Source organism: Branchiostoma floridae, chromosome 19 (assembly GCF_000003815.2).
Source record: "Branchiostoma floridae strain S238N-H82 chromosome 19, Bfl_VNyyK, whole genome shotgun sequence".
Lineage (NCBI taxonomy): Eukaryota > Metazoa > Chordata > Leptocardii > Amphioxiformes > Branchiostomatidae > Branchiostoma > Branchiostoma floridae.
In genome coordinates this window covers 3,169,946-3,184,382 of record NC_049997.1, presented here as the reverse complement: position 1 = coordinate 3,184,382, position 14,437 = coordinate 3,169,946, and the positions used below count along the sequence as shown (strand labels likewise).

The following is a 14,437-nucleotide window of genomic DNA, read 5'->3' as shown; positions in this document are numbered from 1 at the left end:
CTAACACAATAGAGCCGCAGTGAACGAGCCCCGCAGTGCCGCACCGGTGCCCCAAGTGCAGTGAGATACTACCTGGACATACGGTCAACTCGTAGAATAGAAATATGGAATTAAATCTTAAATCAATAAAGTCTAGCACAATACTTCCGCAATCCACACGTTCGGGAGTAATTCCGTTATCCGTAAATCACTTAATCCGTAATAAGTTGTTACGAGTATGTAACAATCTAATTATAGTAAAAATAAAGGTAACCTCAGGCAAATAATGAAAACATAAAACGGCGTGGAATCTTTTATAAGAGCCAGATTTATTCCCTTGTCCGCTGTCTCAGGTGTGAACGATGATAAAGTACACAATTAAGGCAGGAAGGAAAGACGCAGCCAGTCTGTTCCGCAGAATACTATAATTGCCACACAGAGTAACAAATCAGTTCTGCACTTCTAGTTTTCAATTACAGCCAGCCGGGGGCTATCTAATGGCGTTTCGTTCGGAATCCTTAAACCTTAACACGTGTACAGGACTGTGGCTTGGGTAGCTAGGTCAAGGTGGTATCTCACTGCACTTTGGGCACCGGTGTGGCACTTCGTTTTCAAAAGATTACTCAACAAATTTCAGAGATAAAGAACGATAACAAGCGTTGTCCGACGATTATGGATCATTATGGTTTGCGACCAACTTAATTCCTCTGGCATGTTATCTACGTTGTCCAATTTCTACTATGTTTCTAGCGACCTGTGGAGCCTGGTAGAGGCTATGGCTGAGACTTCCATAAGGACCTTGTATGGACTTGTACGCACGTATAGGTAGCATGCGTAACCAATGGTTAGCGACCCTGCCTCTGGGACTGTTCATTGTGCTTGTAAGTTGTAGTAAAGAGCTAGAATTTCCCAGGTACAATGAACCCATAAATACGGTACATAGCGTCTGTTCTCTCTGTCACGACCAGTGGAAGACTAGCTCTTCGGTGAGCTAAAACTGGATTGAGATCACTTTCCTTTTTACACGTGTTGACCAAGTGAAAGTCACTCCAGACGCTGCCCACTGTCATGATGACAGAGCGCCACACTCGGTCCATTAGCCTAGTGGAGAGATAGAGTGCTCACTTTGCTTTCAAGGGGTTTGCCAGGGTCAACTGCTACATTAGAAACTGTGCATGCCGATAAGCACTTGGCACTTATGAGAAATAGCCAGGTAGTTCTGAAATATCGGACCTAGGTTTGATGTATCGCTTTTTCTATTGCAACATTATTGCAACAAAAATTAGGAGAGCAACTTGGGAAACAATTACTCAGATGTTAGATGGAACATTTTACGTCCCTTTGCCAGTGCAGTGGTCGACTGTGTTTAAAAGAAGAGCTTTTACATAAATTTCGTGTCGTTAAGTGTATACGGTGATTACGTTTACGGCTAGGTTTGATGGATCACTTTTTTCTTTTGCAACAAAAATTAGGAGAGCAACTTGGAAAACAATTACTAAGATGTTACATGTAGATCGAGCATTTTACGTCCCTTGCTAGTGAAGCAATCAATAAAAACACCGTATCACCTGCTGTGTTTAACCAGTGCTATAGAAAAAATAACGGTTCTTGGTGGGAGACCAATGTGCAGATGTTGGCCAAACCAAATCCGTAGTGTGTTTTTGGCACACAATTAGACAGATTAGCCGAAGAGGCTCGGTGGGCGTCACTCCACAGTCAGAGAAAGTCGTGTAAAGTGCCTTTCCCAAGGGCACAACGTCGGGGCATGGTGGGTATCGAACTCGAGACTTTCGATTCCGAATGCTCTACCAGTTACGCCACACTAATGTCACTTGGAGCTAGAACGTGTTAGAAAACAATTACTAAGATGTTAGATCCAACATTTTACTTCCCTTGCTAGTGCAGCGGTCGATAAAAATACCGTATCTCCTCCTGTGTTTAACAGACAAGCTTTTACATAAACCTACAAACGTAATGTTAGTAATAAGATTTTGTGTCGTTAATACCCGCTTTCCACTAGGACGGCGCTCTCGCCGCGCTCTCTCTGCGTCAATTCGTCAATCTGTCCTAGTGGACAGATTGACATGACGAATTGTATAGATAAAAAACGAATCTTTTACACTTTGTGTGTTTTGTTGTCCTCTTGGTCTCACTTTTACATGCTGTCTGATATTCCCAGTAAGAAATGAAAGGTTGCACATATCCTATTTAGGTCGCAGTGAGAGCGCATCGCGATCGCCGTCTATGGAAAGGGGGTCTAAGTGTATACGGTGATCACTTTTACGGCAAAGTTGATTGTAACATCACAGCAAAAGTGGCCGAGTAATGACGGACAAGCCCAATCCGTGTTCCCGGCACTGAATGATGACACGGATCAAAAATCGATGGAAGTTGTGACGATTTACGGTAACTGCCGACCGGGAGCTGAAATACGCTGCGTCGCGCATGTTGGCTGGTCATTAAATGCCACCCCGGCCTCGTACCGTTAAAGCCCCGCTGAAATGAAATGTCACATGTTATGTGGAGTCTGTCACGGTGGAACGCGGGTATAAGCGTCTATAGGCACGATTCGATCGTTAATGTTTACCCTTGACGGTTACGTTTGAAACATAGTGTGATATGAATGCTCAAAATGTAATAGAAATGTTTATGTACCATAGACGACTTCAATGGTCTTTTGCAATCATTTCAGGTGTTGTATATAGGATCGATATGTGCTATAGTCAGCGCGATACGCAGTGCAGAAAATAGCTCGCACATTGCAGTGATATTTTCTTTTTATCTAAGGGCGCAGTATTTGTATGTTGTTTATTTCTTCTTCATAGAAGCATTCTGTGGCTACTGAAATATAGTAAGTAAATTGATGTGAAGACGTACAGGAATTTATAGGTTTGTTATCGTTTTAACATTTACTTTTGTTCTTTCAAAACAATTGCAAGTGGAAAGAAAAAAAAAGATTGAGCTACATAACAAAGTTACGGTCAAGATTTTGATAGACCTAAATGTTATTTATAATGACGTAGATCATGGCCGCTACCTCTCAGCCAATCAGAGTCCTTGAATTACTGTGTTTATAACCACATAGTGCAGAAAAGTGTTGTACAGTGGAAGCCAGTTAATTGCACATCGGATTAACGCACACTTCTGTTAACTGCACGGAATCCCTGAATCCCAAACCGGTGCGGTCCAGCTAGATAACTTCGCATTATTGCACCAGGCGGATAATTGCACCAAATTCACTGGCAAATAGGCCGTGCAATTAAGCGGCTTCTACTGTACTGTGAAAAAAGTGATTTCATAGCCAGTCTTTACAGTAACCTTGTATCTATCGCCACAGATATAGAACAGAAAGCGGGACATGGCGAGGACAGGGCGTACCGTCAGAAGGGAAACACGGTCATTTTTGAGGTCGACATCCAAAGGCATAAGGTAAGCTGTGCAGGCTTTAAGAGACAATTTCTTTGCATTCCTTTGATGTTCGTGCCATTCATGTTCGTCACACTGGCATATCAGGAATCTTGTAGAATGACGAAGCTTGAAGTGTTTTCATATTTGAGGCACTTAACAAGGAGTAAATACTGTAAATGTATTTTAGTTCGCGGGATTTAATTTCGCGTTAGTGTTACACCGTAATCACATATTGTAATGATGGAAAAATGGTCGCCGTGGTTTTAAGTTCGCGGTAAGACTGCCTCGCGAAAACCGCGAACATTTCTGCATTTACAGTACCGGAGAAAAGGGGAAATTTAGGCAGGGATTTAATCTCAAAAAGGAGAAAATGTAGTGTTTGCGGCGAGTTTTGAGTTCGCAGTTAAAACTGACATGCTGCATTATTGTTCGCAGCGGTTTAAGTTTGCGGTGAAACGGTCAACGCGAAACCCGCGAAAATAAAACCACCGCGAACATTTTCCCTTTTATGTGACGGTGCAAATTCCGGAAGCTCAGCAAGTCAAGTCTGTCTGGAACACCTGTAAAGCCTCCCTTATTAGTTCCGTGCGATCGATACAAGGCAATCCGTATGGACTGGATCTGAATATATATGAAATTGTGTCGTGTAGTTGCATCGACATGAGCAGGGGTGAAGCGCCTACAATGTATTTTGCAATTGGATCTTTCAAATCATACATTGTACATACATGTGCGCATGGTTGGGAAGGTGGTACATGTATCTCACTCAGCACTTGGGGCACCGGTGCGGCGCTGTGGGGTTCGAAAGATTACCCAACGAATTTTAAATTTCTTACGTTTTGTGTCTTTTGTTGTCTTCAAATTCACACTTCTACTTTTACTATCGGCGAAAATAACACAACAGTGCCACAGTTAAGCAACCCTAATCTCCAAGCAGATCCTAAGGCAGCATAAGATAGTATAAAAGCTGGCAGAGGAGTGAAGCCGGCTTAGAAGTAGAACCCCGCAGTGCCGCACAATGCCCCAAGTGCAGTGAGATATCACTTAATGATGTATGTCTAGTTAGGGTTTCAACGCTAACGAGACAGACGTTACTGTTACAGATATGCAGTTTCTAACTTACGTATACCTTTGGCATTATAAACCGCAGTAGAGTTGGTTTATAGGGACTGTTTTACAACTAAAGTAATTAAAACCTCGATTTATTGCCTTGTGATATATCCGTTGCAGACATGCAAATGCATAAAAATCCAATATAAACTGCCTTGATTTTGAAATATAATTATGGTGATAAGAATTACGATACTTTTTGTAATAAAGTAATTGTAAATATGTAAAGTTCGGCATTGATATTTAGATGAACTGCACTTAAGTCTAAAAGTTGTATCTCACTGCACTTGGGGCACCTGTGCGGCACTGCGGGGTTTGTTCACTGTAGCAATGTTGTGTTATTTTCGCCAATATCTACAATTTCGATATTGCGTAATACGTAAAAGTATAACTTAGAAGACAACAAAATATACAAAACGTAAGAAAACTCCTTCTTTATCTCTGACATTCGTTGAGTGATCGAACCCCGCAGTGCCGCACCAGTGTCCCAAGTGCAATGAGATACCACATTTAACGTTATACCTACAGATGACGAAGCAGAAAGACAAACTTGTAGCAGCCTTGCTCACAGAGGCGACAATCACAACGCTACGGGACATCGCAATCACGCAAAACGACCACAGGTAAGGTATCATAAGATTACGGATATGGACACGATAAGGCCATGTTAATTTGATTATATGGATGACATCTATTTTTGTCCGTTTTCAGAAATAAATAAAAGTTTTCTCCCATGCTTTCAATCGTACAAAGTGGCTGTAAAAGAAGCGAATATATGCCGTAGATGATGAAAAGAAATATATCGGGAAACATACACTAATGTCAACGTCAATTCCAATGTCAAAGAAGAAGACTAGTACTGTGAAAACAAAAATGAAGAATTAATTGTTAAGCATTCAATACTCTGTGTTTGTCATTGTTTAGCCTTCCAGACTACATGTACTTTACGAGGGGCGGTCAATAAGTAATAACTCTGACCCACTTCCAGTTGTCTGATCTAAATGAAATTTTGTAGTGTAATGATTCATATCTCCAGAGTTTATGTTGCAAAAAAGAGCTCTGAACTGTGGTTTCTGATTTACTGGTGTTTGAACTGAGTTAGGTGTGAAATGGACCAGGTGTGAAATGGAGTCAGTTGAGTGTCGCGCAGTGATCCGGTTTTTGTATTTGAAAGGACGCACACCAAAGGAGACTTTTGATGAAATGAAAGAAACTTATGGTGATGATGCCCCATCATATGGCCTTGTAAAACGCTGGCATCCTGAATTCAAACATGGCCGGAAGTCTGTGGAAACAGCTCCCAGACCTGGTCGTTCCTCTTCTGTCATTGATGAGGCATCTATTTGAGGACTAACCTGGGATGTCCTACAAAAACGGTGTCCAGAGCTGCATCAAACGATGGGAGAAATACACAACTCTGGGTGGTTCCTATGAAGAGAAAGACTAATAACTGTGCCAAGTTTCAGTAATCTCCTGCTATGGGAAATGAGTCAGAGTTATTACTTATTGAACGCCCCTCGTACCAAAGATTTCATAATGAAGGCAATTTTTTGCCAAACTTTTTTATTCGTACGCTCGCATCAGTTTTGATATTCACAGAGGATGTTATCCATTCAATCCAATCAATATGGCCTTAGGAAGAATAATCAAGACTAACCATGTAACGATCCACAGGGAGTCTACGGAATCACCCACCCCCAATAAATGTCGTTAGTTTCAAGGGACAAATTTTGACCCTATTTGAGGCAGTACAGCCTTGGGCTGTCTGTGATGGATTATCGTTAGACTAAAACAACAACCAGAACGACATATCATATAACCTGAGCGGGTTTCATAACAAAAATCCATGTCTAGACAAAGATTTACTGATGCGAGCAGCAAAAATACGCCCATAGGTTGAAACGTAATTTTCATATCCAGTTGTAATTTTAAGGACGTCCTTGGAATTTGGGAGGGATTGCAGGAACTTTGTGCAGATCATTTTTGAATATAAATTGGTAGATTATCGTCAAGTACACACGATAAATCTTTATCTCTGAAGTTTCCCAATAGATTGTCATCAAATGAACATATACATGTAGTTAAGCAAGTTTGAAGATAAGAATTTGTCGAACTCGTTACCAACCAAATTCATATCGTAATTTTCATCTCTACCAAACTTGTAACGTAAAGTTAACTATTTATCTGCAGAAGTTGTACTATTTGAAATTTTCGATACAGTATATTTCTCCCAAATGCATTCTCTCTCAGATTTCTGATGTCAAGCTAGTTCACCTTTATTCGGGTGGTAACCTATATCCGTTGTTTTGAAAACAGTGAATTTAGGGATACCAAGTCCATTGACGAGCCGGTGGTTTTAAACCGCAATATACATGATACCTAGCGATTTCATTTTGTCTACCAAATATACAGGTAAATATCTCACTAATCCTCTGTTTATCTTACTCATTGTTTCCCCGCAGGATACTAGAGTGGGTGGACGGCAATGTTAGTCTGATCACGGTCCACCCCGCCCCGCAGTTCCCGTTCGGCACGGAGAGGGGCACCACAGTTATCGGCTACTATGCAACCTTCGACTGTAGCTCATGGACCTTTCCGGGAAGCCTCCTCAAACAGGTCTTTGTTTGTTTGTTTATTTGTTTATTTGTTTTTACCTTTATTCAATTTTGAAAGTGTAGTATGCCCATAATTGCCTGTTAGAGGGTCATTTTAGTATCTGCCAGCCTCCTCAAGCATGTCGTTTGTTTGTTACTCTGTGACGGGGGTAACCTCCGAAGCCAAAGTATTGTTGTTGTCCGAAGTGATGAGTGTTCGCATCTGTATCTCTATGTTTTTGTTTGTTTGTTTGTTTGTTTGTTTGTTTGTGCCTTTCTTTCAACTCGATATACTCCATCGGCCTTCAAGGCCGCTTTTGGGAGGTCGAGCTTGCATGGAGGAGGTGAGGGGTCAACTGATCACATTAACACAAAATTTCTATTGATCATACAGAGAATAAAGGAAAAATGTTTTCTTTGCAGCATTCGTATGTAGTTTGGCATGTCGTCTGCCCGCAGTTGCGCGATGATGTCTTTTATTCAGAACATTAGTAACAAATCAAAGGAAGGGATTCATTGTATAAAACGTGCCATTAAACTTCCCAGTCTGTGTTATTCAAGTCGTATATCTTCACCCCAGAGTTTAAAAAAACGCCTATTTTTTGTCGACCTGAAAAAAAAATCTGAGAAGCAACAAATAAATTTGGTCTGGTATAAGAGCTGTTAGATTGAAAGATGTAGTCAAATCAGCCTCTGGTATCGAGTCCTAGATTCTAAATTGGCCACCCTAATCACAAGACCACCTTTCCTCCAGGTTGTAACGAGGAGCAAGGCCCAGCTGAGGGAGGTTGTCGGGGGTGAGGTCATCGGGGACCCTGTTCTGTTCATCCGAGGCTTGAGCAATCAGAGGGCGATGAACAGGGAATATTTCCTGGGCATGGGTGCGCTGAGTCTGCTCGCTCTGCTGCTCCTATGCGCAGGATGGCAGGGGAATGGAGATGAGGTCAAGGAGGTAGGTTCTTTTCTGGAATTATGATAATTTAGGCTTGAGTAATCAGACGGCGATGAACAGAGAATATTTCCTGGGCATTGGGGCGCCGAGTCCTCTCGCTTTGCTGCTCCTATATGACAGGGGAATGGTGAGGAGGTCAAGGAGGTAGTGTATTTCTGGAATTATAATAATTGAGGCTTGAGCAATCTTAAGACGATGACCAGGGAAAATTTTCTGCCGCTCCTATGCACAAGATGCACGGCAGGGCAATGGCGAGGAGGTCAAGCATCACGGAGGTACTCTAGGGTTTCTTCTGCGATGATAATTGTTGCATGCTGTTCCCATCTGGGGTCTATCGGTTTGCGTTTATCTCGTTTTCGCTGACCAAACGTGAAGAAAATGACTTATTATGATCCCCAAGCAGATATGTACGGTGCGCCGATGAAGAGTAGACATCAAGATGATAAGTTATGACAAATAGCAGTTACTCAAGCAACTGAATCTATCTTAAAAACGCTTGGACGTTGCAGATAGCATCCAATACGTTTCGTCAGTGACACTTAGGAAAGATAGCGGATGCTGGTCGCCACCTCGCTGCCGATAGACGGAGCCGACCGATTATGGTCGTTCCAAAATCATATCCAGTTGATTGAGTTATTGCTCCTTGCAGACACATACGATAGCAGCACAATATCCATGGCCCAATAATATCCTACGGGGGCCGGTGGGATATTGTTAATGGTCGGCCAATGCATATGGATACTGCTTCTGTCACCGTAGGGACCTGAAGATCAGATTTATTTAGTCTCTACCAGACTCCGGATCGCTGGAAAAATCGTAGAAATTTAACAAATAGAGGAGTAAGCCGGCCAGAGGAATATAACCGGCCAGGGAACAGCTCGCTCGCTCGTGGATCGCGTGCTGTTCCCTGGCCGGTTATATTCCTCTCTATTTGTTCCATGTCTACGATTTTCCAGCGATCCGGAGTCTGGTAGAGACTAAGACTTATTTAGCCTGTCGGAGAACCGTCATTAGTTTTGATTGTGTCCCTATTTATATTGCAATCCATACATAGTATGGGATTGCAATATATTGTTTTTCCTTGGTTTCTTCTTCTTCTCCTGTCAAATCTTCAAATTGATTCAACTTTTTCATTTTTGGGCCAAATGAGCTGAAATTTGGCATGGAGGTAGGGATAGCAAATACCCCCAGGTGTTTTTTTCACTTTTTTGATAGAGGCCTTAGATTTTATGATATTTAGGGTTTTTGGTCATTTTTAGACAAAATATGTATATTTTGGGCCCCTGTGCCCTGGTATTACAAGCTAATGAACTGAAATTTGGTACAGAGGTGCATTGGACATATGAGCACAGAAAACTATCAACACTTTCTTCATAGATCACTTCAAAAATGAGCTATTTTGGGGTTTTTGGCCATTTTTGACTAAAAATGTATATTTTTGGCCCCTATGCCCTTGTATTAAAACCAAATGACCTGAAATTTGGTACATAGGTGCGTTTGACATATGACCACATATCCCCATCAACACTTAATTCATTGTTTACTCCAAAAATGAGTTATTTTAGGGTTTTTGGCCATTTTTGACTAAAACTGTATATTTTTTGCTCCTATGCCCTTGTATAGAAACCAAATGACCTGAAATTTGGTACAGAGGTGCATTGAGCATATGGTCACAGGACCCCGTTGCCACGTTCTTCATAGATCACTTCAAAAATTAGTTATTTTGGGGTTTTCAGTCATTTTTGACTGAAAATGTATATTTTTGGCTTCTATGCCCTTGTATGTAAACCAAATGACCTGAAATTTGGTACAAAGGTAAATTGGACATATGACAACAGGACCCCATCAACACTTTCTTCATAGAGCACTTATAAAATGAGCTATTTTGGGATTTTTAGCCATTTTTAACTAAAAAATGTATATTTTTGGCTCCTATGCCCTTGTATGTAAACCAAATGACCTAAAATTCGGCATGAAGGTGTGTAGAACAAGTGCCCACAGTGCTTCATTTTCCCTTTGAGCAAACATTACTTCAAATTGTTGAATTTGGGGATTTTTTCAAGGATGAAGATGGATTGCAATATGCTGTATTTGCTCCTAAGCAAATGTCGGCCTTTCTAGTTTTATGTACGTGTCTTCAGGACCGATGTATCTTACAGATCTTTCCGCCTTGAATACGGAAATCACTTCATCATTGTGTTTGTAGATTGTGAAACTTCCTATTTTTTGAGACTACAAAGGATCTTTTGAAACTGCAAAGAATCGATGACTCTATCACGGTCTAAGGAATCGTTTTGAAGATAAGGGTGTTTAGAAAATGCCTACCTTATGTATGCTTCGATCCATATCATGCAGGTGTATGTATTGTCTTGTCAATAACATCTTTTATCGTTTTTTGCCAGCTTTTCCTGTCGGCATGACGTCAGGAACAGGTACGTATGGACAACCTTTCTTATCTTTATCTCATTACATTTATCATGGTGTTACATGTACAGCAATCACTTGATACATCTTTCGGTTGGGAAGAAAGTATCCGAGAGTCAAGAAAGTATCCGAGAGCCAGTGTCAAGTGGCAACCCAATTTGGACTGACTCTGAAGTATGTTTGGACCTGTGGATTCTGTATTGCCAATACATTATAGTCCCAGATTGAAGTGGGAAAGATTGCATGCAATGTATTCATACACACGAGTCATAGAGAATGGCTTTAGCGAGCCACTGTACTGTATGGCGTTTCGGATCAACGCAACATTGATAGACTGTAGAATAAAAATGGATTGTCCTCAGTTGAAAGGTCTGTGTATAAGATATTTCATACATATATACTGAGGTGGTAAATGCCTGCATTTCGGAATTTCCTGAATTTGATTTTAATCCCAATCTATAGTAAAACGAACCACTCAGATAGGATAGCACATTGCCTAGTTTTTAGTTAATATATAGAACTCTTTACTACTGTTATATGCTATTGCCAGATATTATTTTTTAGAACTTGTCATTCACTGTATCTATTACAGTTGTCGTGCAATAAAGATTGATTGATTGATATAATTGCTGTAAGTGGTAAACTGGTCTCACACTTGTTATGTCGATATGCATATTTCATACACGGTTCTCAGAATGCTTTCTTGGATTACAGGAATTCTGCGAAAGAAGTCTCATAAGGATTCGAAGGGATCATGTTTTCCGCACATTGTGGATTATTTGAAAAGGGGACATTTTAAGAATACCAATATTTCTGGGTTATCCAACTAATTTGTATGCATTGTATAATGGAAATTTTCGTCCTCACTTATTGCCCACGAAAAAAGTCATGATGTTACCAAATGTGTTTGTTCCTTGATCAGTGTGATACGATTTGAGCAAAATATGTTGATGTATGCCGATGAAGGTTGGACATCCAGGTAATAATAAGATACACCCAAAAGCAGTTACTCAGGCGACTGAATATATATGAGTATGGAAACACATTGTCAAGTTATCAGTCTGTGTTTACACCATCGCTGGCTGGGGTTAATGGCTGGCTGGGGCAACTCTAAGGCCGGCCGCTAGGATCGCAATTTTAGTCTTGGTTATTGTCAACTGTGCCTCCACGTTACATTCAGTACTAGTTGCTTGAGTAACTGCTTTTGGGCGTACGTCGGTGTACGTTACACATCAAATGTCGATCTGGTGTTACGAACACGAACTTCTTTTCTCGACTTGATACAAGAGAGACGATGTATGTAAGGGCGCGGTCACATTGGTTGTGCGATCGTCGTACGATTTTTATGCCATAGGATTTTCAAGCAGGCCGTGACAGAACCAACCACCGACATGGATCCAAAACAGCATTTTGTGTACAAAGGAAATTTACAGGAGGCGTACAATTTTTGTCCTCCAAAATGCCCGAAGCTAGCGATTGTGCGACGATCGCACGACCTATGTGACCACGCCCTTACATTATGTGTATGGAAACAATGCACACGAAACCGTCAAATAAGACACAGTTGACAAACGGTAGCGCGTTGACATAGCGACCTTAGAGGTGACCTCAATTGCAAAGGTCACAGACAAAAGATTGTCCTGCAAGCTGGTCGCGAATTGCTATATATCTTACTGTGTGTAGTCAATATTATATACATATAATATATATTGCCAAGGCACTATCATTATACATGTACAGCCACTACTTATATAGCTCTCTACATGTATGCCCTTTATGTATGCTCACATGCTATATTCAACAATGCGATATTGATAATAAGCACATATACAAATACTATTGTTCAACGTGTTGCAAGTATTACTTGTTGAGGGTTGATGATTACAAAATGACAGCGACGACAAATTCGAATGCAATAAATCCAAACGGTTTAAGCCTTAGTAAGATGGGAAACATATGGAAATCTCTCCACAGGAATACCATTACTATGCAATCCATGTAAAACTCTAAGACATGGCAATAAATTTACTTGACTCCCCAGCGCGCTCTTGTCATTACTTATGGTTCAAATGGTAAGAGAAGCCGCTTCATGATTTGGTTGCACGGTTTGTAAACTTCATCATCTTTATATGATTCTCTCCCATCATAAACCACAGGGTGCACACATTACAGTGGCCCGATCGATGGAACTTTTCGACTGTCCTCTTTTGGCATTTTACGCTCGTTTCTCACCGGCTCATACAATATAGTGGGGAAATGAATCTCTGATGGCTATTCATATGTAGGTATTACTTTCGGTCATCCGTGCCTTTATATGATTTGATGTCCCTTTTATCCCCCATCCCACTAGACGGTGGTCGCACTGCGCTCTCATTGCGATCTAAAACGGATCTGTGTAACCTTGATTTGCCTCTACCAGGCTTCGTAGATCGGTGGTCTAATTGTAGAAATTGGACAATTAAATTGGAGTCATAATAACGTTAATACGCTAGGGGAGTCAGCCGGCCAGAACAATCATTTCCTTACAGGTCGCAATCTGTTCCCTAGCCGGCTGTTCTCCTCTGGTCGGCTTACTCCTCTATTTGTTCCATTCTATGGTTTTCACAATGACCTATAGAGTCTGGTATAGAGACCTTTGATTTCATACAGGGTAATTATACATGTACTGTGAAAGTGTGACTGAAAAGACTTCAGAACTCAAAAGAGTAAAAAGATTCGTTTTTTTCTTTATAATTCGTTGAGCGATCTGTTAAATTTTGGGTCGCATAGAGAGCGCCATCCTGGTGGAAAGGTTGTATTAGCCTAGTGGAATGGGGCATTACACTGGGTATTGCAGGGTTATCATTCAGTAGGAAATGAATCTTGTATGGCTGCATGTGTACAGTATACATTGCTTCTCTGGAATCCATGCCTATCATTTGAAATCCCAAGTCATGCCGTTCCTTCAAGAAATGAAATATTGAAGGAATTGCTCAGCATACATGGACTATAAAGAACGCTGTAAATTGGCCAAATGCCTACGGTACAGACCTGCAGATACAGTCAAACCTTCCCAATCGCCACCTCGGTAACAGGTTGTTTCGCAACAATGTCAGTTCGCAACCGTCAATTCGCAACAAGGCAAGTCTTTTCGCAACAAGGTACAAGTCGTTTCGCCAAATTTGAATAATGTTATTCATCTTGATAGCCTAATAGTATTAAAAATCGTATTCCTAGCATAATTATACTATTTTACGCAGATAAATATAATAAATAAATAAATAAATATAATTATACTATTTTACCAAGATAAATAACATTCAAATGCTGCGAAAAGACTTGCCTTGTTGCGAACTGACGGCTGCGAACTGACATTGTTGCGAAACAACCTGTAACCGCCACCTCTACATGGGGCAAAGCTGGCCAATGTGACCACTCTTTGGTGGACCCTTAGATAATTTCCCCATTAACACAAGCATTCATGTAAGAACCCTCTGTGTAAGAATAGAATAGAATAGAATAGAATAACTTTATTGCGCAACAATTGTAACAGTTACAATGTATGGCAATGTGAACAACTATGTAATGACCGCCAGATTTCAAGTTATTGGTCTCTGGAATGGTCTACTCATGCAGTTTTTATCATTCAATATGCATTTATAATTATACGTAACGTTACATTGACATGTTTTGCAAAAGATTTGAAATCTACAATTTGAAGTGACAATTGGTCAGATAAGCTCAATTTCATTACAGTTAGGGAAAGGTACTAGTATGTACGTACATTTTGTAGTCGTATCACAAACGCCATCTAGCGACTTCGATGTGTCATGCACATTGTGCTGTACAGCCCCACGCAGAGAAGCCCAACCTACTAGTGATGTAGCTTATCAATTCATTTGAATACTAGCAATTCATGGAGGCTCTTGGCCTATCCGACCAAAGAGGTTATAATGACAATGATCTTTATTTGCATGTCCTTGCCCATATG

General features: G+C 40.8%; 1 protein-coding gene across 1 annotated transcript in view; it reads left to right on the top strand.

The window, feature by feature from the left end:
- LOC118406322 overlaps positions 1-12,500 on the top strand; it is a 20,173-nt gene extending 7,673 nt beyond the window's left edge. The window contains exons 2-7 of the mRNA XM_035806256.1: positions 3,317-3,408; positions 5,026-5,120; positions 6,960-7,113; positions 7,846-8,043; positions 10,446-10,475; positions 11,182-12,500. Of these exons, the coding sequence (XP_035662149.1) occupies positions 3,317-3,408; positions 5,026-5,120; positions 6,960-7,113; positions 7,846-8,043; positions 10,446-10,463 (557 nt within the window). The 3' untranslated portion in view covers positions 10,464-10,475; positions 11,182-12,500. The remainder of the gene's footprint in view (positions 1-3,316; positions 3,409-5,025; positions 5,121-6,959; positions 7,114-7,845; positions 8,044-10,445; positions 10,476-11,181) is intronic.
- Positions 12,501-14,437: the final 1,937 nt, after the last annotated feature.